We start from the raw sequence: 11,427 nt of genomic DNA on the forward strand, positions 1-11,427 counted from the left end.
TTGAGCTTGCCTATGCAGCAAGATTCAGCAGTGTAACTGCTCATTCAGCCTCTAATCATATCTACACAAACAGCTGCTGCTTAGAGCTCCAAAAGTCTTGCTTTGCCACAGAAGTCGTGTTCCCTACAGTAAGTGTTCACCATTATAAACAGGCATCCTTCTGCTCTTTCCTGATTCTGATTTGTCTGATTTGCATGGGGAGGTGTTTTCCATTGTACAAGGGAACTATATACCAGGAAATTAGCCAGAAGAAACTATGATTCTAGGATGTGGACTTGAGCACGCATACACAAAAGCCTATGATTCTTCTTCTGCTGCTTCATGCTGCCTCTGTTTGGCTTAGCTCACACCATTTTCACAGCTACTGTGAGTTAACCAGGACTTTCTGGTGGGCTGGTGACGGTCACAGATACACACCTTGTGCAGGTATGTTATTCATATTTCAGCTGCTTGGTTGCAGTTTTACAAGCCAACCACAAAGCTACGGAAGAGCTCTTTCCGCAGTTCTGGCAGAATCAGAGAGAACAGCAGTTTGTTGTCCTCAAGCCACATGGAAAAAAAGAAAGAAAGAGATCATTTGCTTCTGGAGCAGCTTTTCTTTGCTCAGCTTCATTTTTTTGCAGAGCCCTTTCAGGGTTTTTGAAGGAAGTGTGGATTGTCTTATTCTGCAGCACTAGGATGAGTTTTGTCTTCACAAAGATAAAAATCTGGCAAAGCAGATAAAGTTAGCTAATAAGCTATTGTGATGAAAAACTCCCTTTTCTGTAGCTAACCAAGTATGGAAAATCACCACTCCTTTCACAGAATGCTGAATCATAAATTAGCTGTGATGTGAACAAGCCAATGTGGAAGTTAGGATAAAAAAGATCCTGTACCTGTATGTTACCAAGGCTGCAATGCTGCTGAGGTTTCTGATAACTTTGTGCTATGCATATATTTTCCAGCTGTGCCAAGGGAGGGAATGGAGAGTATCCATGTTTCTTCTGAGACAAACCTAAAAGGTCATAATTACAAAGAGACACAACTACAGTGTGAAGTGGGATGTCCTGACACTAATCCCAGATTGCCTGGAAAAGTTCCTTACTGATAGGATTTCAATTTTTGTTTATTTATTTTGATATGTGGCAGTGGGGGTGGATATAGTGTCACTCCAGTATGGACAGCAGTGCTGTAACCATTTCATCTATTATTCTGAGACACTCTGTATTCCTGGCTAATGCCTTTTGCTGTACAGTTGGATTGCAGAAAGGAACCACTCAGCTGTTGCCTAAGCAGCTGGAGAGTGACAGTGTGTCACTGCCGTGGGGATGAGAGGATAGATGACAATCACAGGGGAAGGCTTGGGACTGCTGAGCCATAACAGCATGCTGTATGTTGAAGAGCAACTGGGAGAAGGTTGCTGAGAATAGGGTTTTCCTCAGCAAAGCCTGAGGGGACAAGATTCAGAAATTGTCTAAAATCAGCAGTATCCCAGCTCACAGTTGCTGGGAAGCTTTACATTTAGCCTTTGAAGCTTTACATTTAGCCTTTTTTTTTTTGTTGTCCATGCAATTTTCAGCTTCCTTCCGTTTTCACTGTGCACAGTATAGTTGTTTCATAGATTGCAATCCAAATTTCAAGATGGGAGAATTTTTTTACTAATTTTTTCAGCAATTCTTTGCAGTTTTACGCTGCCAATTTATGCTATTATTAGGTGAATTTTACAATTATCTGTGGTTTAATATTAACACTGAGCACAAGGCTGGAAGGAATCAACTGACATAGTTTAGTGGTGGACTTGGCAGTCCTAAGTAAAAGTTGGACTAGGTAATCTTTTTTTCCAGCCTAAATGATTCTATGATTCTACAATTCTATGGATCTCTGAAAAGTGAGGTCATCTAACCCACCTTCTGGACCTGGGGGCAGAATGATGTCTCATTGTTTAGTACTGCTTGTGTATTCTGCTCTTAACCGTCCCCAGTGGTCGGTTCAGCTCTATCCCTAAGCAGTCTATCTTAATGGCTACCTGTCCTCAGGGTGCTCTTAGATAATTTTTCTAAAACTGTTGAAAATAAAAATTACCACTATTGTATAAAATGATTCTGTGCTGTTCTCAAAGTGCAAATACAAAAACTAGAATCTGTGGAACTGAACAAGTAACCCAAAAACAAAGGAGAAGGAAAGGGGAAGAAAAAGAATGTTGCAAACAATAGAATAAAAAAATGCCATCTCAGGTTAGCAGCTCATTCATCTTTCAGCCTTTATGCAACTCTGTCAAACCTTTTCATACTGGGCTGCTTTCAGAAATCTGTGGGACAGGAGTGGAAAGAACTGGAAGCAAGCCCATGTTTGGGTAGTGGGGTGAAAATCCACCATTCCAGTTGAAACAGATGAGCAACAACCAGGAGCAGTGAGAGTTAATTCCAGTAAAAAGAAGCATTCTTCAGTCTCAGAGGGCTAAAGCAAAGCAGTCTGGGGCACATCCAGGCAGCAGCAACTTGGAGATAAGAAGTCCCACTAAGTCTATCTTAAGGCAATCAGTTTTCTTTTAGTACTGGAGGTGAAAAAGCTCCAGTTAATTCAAAGTGTGGTCTAGGAAAACACAGTTCTTAGCATAAATGCAGATATGCCATGACCAAAGCTTATGAAATATGCCAGAGGACAGGGAGAGCAATTTCAAATAAGCCTTCTTTCTAACAGTTGTTTGCTTGTGATTCTTATCAGTTTCCACTGCATTTGACTGTCCTTTAATACTTAGAGCATTTACCTAGCTACCTGTCTGCTTCTAAATGGGCCTACACCTCTGTTTGCCTCCGTGTTCTTCTGCTCCAAAATGTTAGTAAGTCCTCTGTGCCAGAAATGCCCTGTTTGATGCCAGGAGTGATATTCAGAGGTTATCTTGAGGTTGTTAAGCATATCTTCTTGAGTTATCCTGAGACCCAGTGATGATAAAGATCATTTAAGAATTATAAGATGAGAAAAGTAACAAGTGATTTTTTTTTTATCCATTATTCAGTATCCATGATTTAAAAAATCTTTGCTTCAGCTTAATCTTAATATTGTGCCTTTACCTTTGGAAAATCTGTTCTAGACTAGTATATAGCTCTGCAAGTAGTGATATATTTTGAGTTACTGGCAGAACCTTGAAGGTATACCAGACAAATTGATGAAAATATATACCAGGGAAATAGGTATTGATTTTATTGACCAAAAAGGTTACATTTTCTCCCCTACACAGTGTTAACATAACCAGAAAAAAAACCTCCTCTCTATCCCAGCTGGAATGAATGAGAAGTCACTATTGTAATGAAGCCAAGATAAAACAGTTTCCATAAAATTCCATTTTATTTCTTAATGAACATGATGCTTTCACAAAATAGACTTATTTTTTCAAGCCTTGGCTGGTGTACTTGGGGTTAACACTGTTGGTACCCCATTACTACCTCCCTGTCTGTGTTGCTAGTAAATGGAATTGCTTGCTGATGGAACGCCAAGTTTTGCACTTAAAAAAGGAGCCTTGCTAGGTTTTGTACCGAGAAAAATAGTCTTGTACTGATGAAATAGTGTACTTTCAACTTGTGAAAAAAAGCATCTAGAAAACACTTGTTGCACCATAACACTCCAAAATGCACTTTATAACAAAACTATCAAAAATACCAAATTCTTCCAGTTGGCAAAAGTCTCAGTAAACACTTTCTTTTTCTTTTTTTTTTTTGACAAAATTTTGTTTTCAGAGTGGGTCTGGCATGTCAGAAATTGATGGGGGAGGGGATCCACAAGAAAGAAATCTGTGATTCTGTGGTAGAAGGAAAATCATGGAAGAGGATGGGTGAGCTAAGGTTATTTGGCTGGGTGTCTTGTAACAAGTGTTTCCTTAGAGACACCTTTATTGTGAGAATTACTTCAGGAGATCAGTAGCTATCTTGGGCATGAAAGAGAAGAAGGAAAAGAATAAATATGGAAAAGACTCCACATTCTGGATAATATCAGGAAAAGGGTATTCCATGAATTCTAGTGGACAAACAAAAAACTGCAACTATACTTCCTGACAGTACAAGTTACTACTCAAGATAATTGTATTTGTCAACAGGTGCTTACGTCATGCCTTCACTGTACTGTGTACAGGACTCAGTCTCAAAAGCCATGAAGGTAGAGTTTGCTGGTCCATTCCATAGGTTCTTCAATCTGCTTTATGAAGCACAAAAGTTATTGTATCTGAGGTTAGCACTTCATCCTGAAAGCTATTGCTATTCCCAGTATACATCTTCACAGTTATTACTGGATTTAGCACAAAATGGAATAGAGAAATAAAATTTCATGACAAAATTCTGTCCAGCTCCTTGGGGTTTCTGAGTCTGCTCAGGCCTTCTGCTTCCTTTGCAAAACCTCTCATTCCAGGTTTTAATGGGTTTTGCTTTTGCAACCTTTTTCGACCATCCCATTAGCAGTAGCTTCAAAGTGAAGCATGCCAGTGGTGCCTATACATCTAGTGGATGCATGAATCTGCATAATAAATGATTAGTTCTCTGAATCCAAAGGAAGAAAAACTAGAAAAGATTACCCTGGCTGTAGACCACTGTTTTAGTGAAAGGCAAAATATAAGAAACACGATCCCTGATCAGGAGGGGGCACATGAGTTCACAGAACAGCAAAGCAATGTGAGAAAACAGATCTGGAAGGGATAAAATAAGAATATTCACCTGTTCAGTGCTGTGAGATGTTAATACTTGTGTTCTGGGGAAGTGTTTATCCTCACTATGGCATTGCAATTCAAAATCTTCCTACACAAATGCAAAATCGTGACACACTAGAATTTAAAGCAGAGAGCAAACTACATAATATCTGGTTATTTCTGATGTAGCAAGAATTGCCATGTGACGATGCAGGGCTTTTTATTAGTTAGGAGAAGAGCTTAGTGTAAAATAATCCCTATCAGAAATGCTTGTGTCAAAGGACTATTAGCTGGAGGGTGACTAAGTTACAAGGCACAATGTTAAGGCCCTTTTCTGATTTCTCATCCATTTAAATCCCCAGAAAATGATCAGACTCTCTGAACAGAAACCTTTCCAAATCTATTGTTGAAATTCAGCTCATGCTATCTGTTCAGTTAAAAGCTATACCTATTCTGCGTGTTGGTTTCAATAGCACAGAACTGAAGAATGAAGTTACATGAAGATTGGCTTTGTCTCTTTTTTTTTTCCTTGAGCTTCATCTCTTAGAGCTGCTCAACCTAAATCCCTTCTTCCTCAGAGGTCCCTTTCTGACTTCCATTATAGTAAGGCAGGGAAGCAACCTCTTGCCCTTATAGGTCAAAATCTCCCTTCTAGACATATTTTTGAGCAAAAAACAAAATAGGCTAAAGAAAGCCTATGTGGTGTTGCTGTAAACCCACGTCTTTCTTTCAGAGGTATTTAAACTGATGAGGATAAGTGCAAAAGCCATGGACGCTGCAGTTCCTCCCTTTTAATCCCATCAGGATTGTTTTGCTAACAGCAGAGAGGACCTGCTAAATTATGTCCTGAAAAGAAGGGCCCAAACAAAAGAGACTCAACATACCAGTACATTTTATATAACTGAGTTGCATGTCCATGCCCAGTGAGGGCTGCCAGGGCCCGTGTGAAGAAAAGCTGGGTTGCCCTGTGCGGGACACAGCCAGTTCCAACTGACCCACCGGAGATCATGGCTGGGGCCTGCGGCCAAGATGGTTGTGCCCCTGGGGAGGTGTATTTAAAGGCAAGGATAGGCACTGAGGAGTGAAGGGAAAAAAAAGTGAGAAACAACCTTATGACCACCAAGGTCGGGGAAGAAAGAGATACTCCAGGCACTAAAGCAGGGTTTCCCTGCAGCCCAACCAAGCAGTACCACAGTGGAGCAGTTTTCACACTGCAGCTGAAGAAGGTCCTAGTACCAGAGTGGGGGGATATGCTCTGAAGGAACTGCAGTCAATGGACAGTCCACGCAGAAAAGAGGATTTTTCCCTGAAGGGATTGTATCACATGGGATGGACTCATGTTGGAATGGGGTAAAAATGTGAGCAGGAAGAAGAGGCCCTGAGGAATGTTGTGGACTGACTGCAAACCTCCATCCTCATCCCTCGGCACTGTTCAGGAGCAGGGAGGAGGTAGAGGAGTTAGGAATGAAGAAGGAAGTTGAGCCTGGGAAGAAGTTGAGGGAGGTATTATGTTAACTTTTGTCTTTGTTTCTCACTATCCAAACCTCTTTTAATTGGCAATAAATTACATTAATTTTCCCAAGGTGAGTCTGTTCTGCCTGTGACAGTAATTGACAAGTAATCTTCCTGTCCTGACCTCAACCCACAAGATTTTCATCTTATTTTCTCCCCCTTGTCCTGCTGAGGAGATGCTAGGGCGTGTCTGACAGCCAGCCAAGGTTAACCCACCACAATAACAAAAATCAGAATTAAGACCATTTGCCGTCCCAAAACAGATAACACACCGTGGCAAATTCCTTTTTCCACAAGATTATAATGTTAGAGTAAAGCTAAGCTTGATATTCCCTCCTTTTTCATTTCCTCAACAGCGAATGTGAAAACATTTTGATGTAACTGTAGTGCTACACTCACACATTAGTTTTCACACTCATGCACATTAGTTTTCACACTCACGTTCTTTACATGGTTAAATGTTTTCATTTTTAGAACACCTCCAAATTATAGGACTACATTCAAAAGCAAAGGTTAACAATAATCAACCCCTAACTTTGCTAGATTTCACAAGAACCATGTGGAAGAGAAGTTCGGGAAAGAACTTTATCACTTCCCTTAGAAAGACACAACTAGAGAGAGGACAAAGGAAGCTATGAGAACTCCCCACCTTTTATTCCATGGAAAAAATGGTAGCTCACAAAGACGCAGCCTTATCTCTACTTTTTCTAATTCTTAACACAGAGTTGTGGCATAAAAACATAAATACTTAAGGATGTTTTTTTTACTAATTTTTCTTTATGTGAGGATGCATAAGAGAACAGAGGAGCTACTCTATTGCTGCTCAGTTGCTGCTTTCTTTCCCCAGCTAATTCAGGAGTCCTCTAGAGAAGGCACGAACGTTGATCCCTATGTAGCCTTTAGGCATGAACTAGTTTTCTAACAGTATTACTGATTCCAGAATTAAGTTCCAGTCCCTTCCTTTTCCATTCCTTTAATCCTATATCCTCCATCCATATATGCACACAAATATGGGTGGACAAAATCTGCAGCATGTTATCCCTTACAGGGACAGAATCGAAGGGTAATTGTGTCTGCTTTCTCTGTGTTTCTTAAAACCCTTGGCCTAGGTTCTAAGCAAAAAGACCTCTCAAGATACATACTGATTTATACCAAGTATGAAATGCATTAAAATTCTGCTTTTAATTAATGTCAATTAGCTTTTAAGGTGAGGAGGAGAAATATTGTAACTTTGTTATGAATAGAACCCCTACCATCTCCACTCAAAGGAAATTTCTGAGGTTACAGATAGATGATACTGGAGTCCTATCCATTTTGATGTCTGATATCTGATTGCTCTAACCAGACATATAATTGTACCATTATGGTCATATTTAATTTATATAGTAAAATATATTTCAATTATAATTATTTCATTATAATTTAACAGGAGATGAAATTTAATACCTGATGTTATTTTCTCTTTCTTTTCTTCTCTTTTTTTCTCAGAACAAATTATGACATCGACATCTAAAGGAATTTTCCGGCCATTTTTTATTATCTTCATTGTCCTTGGTTGTTTCATGGCATTGATACTAATTTATATCAAACCAACAAATAGCTGGATCTCTGGTCCCATAGAATCAGCCAGCTCAGTTTTGAAAATGAAGAGCTTTTTTTCTTCCAAAACTGATAATCTTAATGAAACTACTATTTTGATCTGGGTTTGGCCATTTGGTCAAACATTTGATTTAACATCCTGCCAAACAATGTTCAATATCCACGGGTGCCATCTGACTATTGACCGCTCATTGTATAACAAATCCCATGCTGTTCTCATTCATCACAGGGATATTAGCTGGGATCTGACTAACTTACCTCAGCAAGCCAGGCCACCATTCCAGAAGTGGATTTGGATGAACTTGGAGTCTCCAACTCATACTCCACAAAAGAGTGGCATTGAACACCTGTTTAACCTGACCCTGACTTACCGGCGTGATTCAGATATTCAGGTGCCTTATGGCTTCATGATGGTTGGTACAAGTTCCTTTACATTTGAAGTGCCAAGTAAGGAAAACTTGGTCTGCTGGGTTGTAAGTAACTGGAACCCTGAGCACGCTCGAGTGAAGTATTACAATGAGCTTAGCAAATACATTGAAATCCATACCTATGGACAAGCCTTCGGAGACTACGTCAATGACAAAAACTTGATTCCAACTATTTCCACTTGCAAATTTTACCTTTCATTTGAAAATTCAATCCACAAAGATTACATTACTGAGAAACTTTACAATGCTCTTCTGGCTGGATCAGTACCAGTTGTACTGGGCCCTTCCAGAGAAAACTATGAGAACTACATTCCAGCAGACTCTTTCATACATGTGGAAGATTTTCTCTCTCCCAGAGAGCTGGCAGAATATCTTCTGATGCTTGACAAAAATAACAAGATGTACCTTAGTTATTTCAACTGGAAAAAGGATTTCTCAGTACACCTTCCTAGGTTCTGGGAATCACATGCATGTCTTGCTTGCGATCACGTGAAAAGACACCAGGAATACAAGTCCGTTGGAAATTTAGAAAAATGGTTTTGGAATTAATTAGTGTGTGTATGTGTGTGCACTTTCTTGAAGAAGCCAGAAGAAACTCCAGTGCAAGTGGAGAGGAAAGAAAAAAAAAAAAAAAAAAAGAAAAAAAGGAAGGAAAAGAGAACATTATGTCATGGTTTATCAGCTATCCTCTCTTGGCTGTCCTATTTATATTTTGTAAGAGATTTTAAAAGATCATCATCAGGAGTCATCAGTAGTTGGTTTTAAATTATAATGTACATACTAATTATGTGCACTGAAGAATACTTGATTGTTTACTATGAGTTTTAAACAAGATTTTCCACATTTTCTGTGAAATATATCCAAGTCTTACACATAAACCAGTCATTTTTAACAGTTCTCTCTTTTATTTTTTTTTTTTTTAACATTACATTTGCTGTTTAACCTATCTGGAAAATGAGGACACAACTTTACATGCCAGAGAGAACTATAAGAACATAATTTGCTGTTCCAGTCTGAAATCTGTGTAATATTTCAAAAGACAGTAAAGTTTTTTATGGTTCATCTTACATTTTAAGAACACAGTAAAGTTAAATACCTGCCATTAGTCCAATACGATCAATTTCACCCCTTTTTAAGGGTGAGGAACCTAGAAATATGATTTCTAAAAGGTATGACAGCAATAGACAGTCTTTGCTTCTAAAAGTAATATGTGTTCTAACAGATCTCTCCATTAAGTTATGTTAGGAATATGTCTGTTCTTAGTCTTTGAAGAATAAAGTCAGATATAAAGATGTACAACCTTAGTGGCCAAATCTCAAATTCATCCAAGTTTTAAGTGTATTTAAATGCAGCATGTCTTTAAGTCTCATTGTGTCTCAAGTATTGTTTACCTGAACCAGGGCTGTAAGTGGTATTACATTGATGCTACAGAGATAAACATATTTTAACATAGGTGTTTGATTACATTAGCCTAATGCACTGAATTCAGCTGGTAGTAATGGATTTTTAGAAATAGACTGTTGAGCATTTTATCAATTTCTCTCATATAATTTCTCAAATAATTGTGAATTTGTCCCCAATTCTGCAAAATTGTATCTGTTGAACTTCAATTGTAGCTGGACACCTTGCTGTTATGACTGATGAATGTGAAAAAAAAAAAGAAAATGACCAAAGAGTTTATTTTCTGAAAGAAATATGCTGAAATTCAGTAAATAAGTTATCAGGCTGACACGTTCAACCATTAAAATTGTTAAGCTAATGAAATTTGAGTTTTGAAAATATTTTATGTGACAGGTATAAAAAATGCACTCAAGAGCATCAGTTGCTATCAAAATTTGAATATATAAATAGATTCTTAAGTGTCAAGTTTTCTTTGATAGCAAATACAAAATGTGATGATTGTCATGATTGTTTAAAATGTCTGCTTTTCTGTGATTTTATTACTTACTTGTTTCAGCTAAAACTAAAATATGTGATTGATATATGCATATTTATGTGTCCAAGGTTGGTTTCATGACATAAATGTACAGATGTATTTTCGTATCAAGAGAAAGCTTGTTTTTTCAAGTCAGAACGTGTTACAAATCACATCTTCTACTGAAAAAAAAAAAAAAGTTTAACTGGAAAAGCACCAGCTTATGTGATGTATAAGACCCTGATCAAGCAAAGTAGTTGGTCATATATTTAATTAAGATTAAACTTGTAGAGAACATCGCTGAAGAAATAAGGGATAAACAATGACAAACATCTAGCAAAAGATATGGTGGTTTGTCAGATTATTTTTTTTACCCTAGGTTGGAATAGAAACATAAAAGGCTGTAAGAGTAATGTAGTCAAATGTCTAAACCAGGAAACTCCACAGGAAGCTTACAGAAACACTTATGCTCTCCCTATGGCTTCAAAAGCTGGATTCTGATCTGGATATTTATTTATACTACTTATTGCTGTCTTTAAAAGCCAGTTTACGAAACTCACAAGCATTCGAATACAAAGGAAAAGAGCTTACCTTGCAAATTAATGTAGTATGATGAAAACCAGACTTCTAAAAAGAAAATTCTGGTATGGATGTATATGTAAGTAGATGTGAGTAGTGTTTCCATCATTTAAAGCAAGTGGCTATTGCCTACAGTCTGTCCTATAGGATATAACACCTTTTGTTTTCAGGAGGGCAGTGAAATCCTCAGTCACTGAATATACCACTGCTTTGGCTGAATAATCTGATTCCCCTGATGCTGGAATTTGGAAGTTATTTGCATTGATCTCAGTGGAATTGCATTCACCCCTTAGTGAATGCACACAGTCAATTCATTCCTCATTTCAGATAGTGGGAGTTGTTTTGTGTGTCACAAGGCCTTATATCAAATCAGATTGGTTTCTTGGCATCAAGATTTAGCCAATAAATTCTTATACTAATAACAAGTAAGCCCAATAATAAGATATATGATTTGTTACTACAAATATCAATGAGTGTATGCACAGGGAAGCTTTGAAATACGTGCTGATTTGTAAGCCTGTGAGTAATGTCATTACCTCTGTGAGCACTGGATCCAGTCAGCGTGGCTAATCTGAAATTTTAAGTCATTGAAAATCTTATGATGGAACAGGAAGGAGAGCTGTTCTCTTCACAAAAACTCCACACATGGCCAGTATATTTTGCTTTTGGGACACATTGCTAAAATCATTTCAGAGACTAATGAAACAGGAGAGAAATCTAATCCAGATTGAAATGACCAAGAA

At 38.0% G+C, this 11,427-nt stretch overlaps 1 protein-coding gene across 4 annotated transcripts in view; it reads left to right on the forward strand.

The window, feature by feature from the left end:
* Positions 1-10,648, forward strand: part of FUT9 (fucosyltransferase 9) — a 108,411-nt gene extending 97,763 nt beyond the window's left edge. For 3 of the 4 annotated variants that reach the window (XM_061369833.1, XM_061369835.1, XM_061369832.1), the window contains exon 2: positions 7,652-10,648. In XM_061369833.1, the coding sequence (XP_061225817.1) occupies positions 7,660-8,739 (1,080 nt within the window). In that variant the 5' untranslated portion in view covers positions 7,652-7,659 and the 3' untranslated portion in view covers positions 8,740-10,648. Of the gene's footprint in view, positions 1-5,891; positions 6,155-7,651 lie in introns of those variants that run through there. The other variant, XM_061369834.1, reaches the window with a different exon arrangement.
* The last annotated feature ends 779 nt before the right edge of the window (positions 10,649-11,427 follow it).

Source organism: Neopsephotus bourkii, unplaced genomic scaffold (genome assembly GCF_033783945.1).
Source record: "Neopsephotus bourkii isolate Nb327-2 ecotype Australia unplaced genomic scaffold, CSIRO-AGI_Nbou_v1 NB_1511, whole genome shotgun sequence".
NCBI lineage: Eukaryota > Metazoa > Chordata > Aves > Psittaciformes > Psittacidae > Neopsephotus > Neopsephotus bourkii.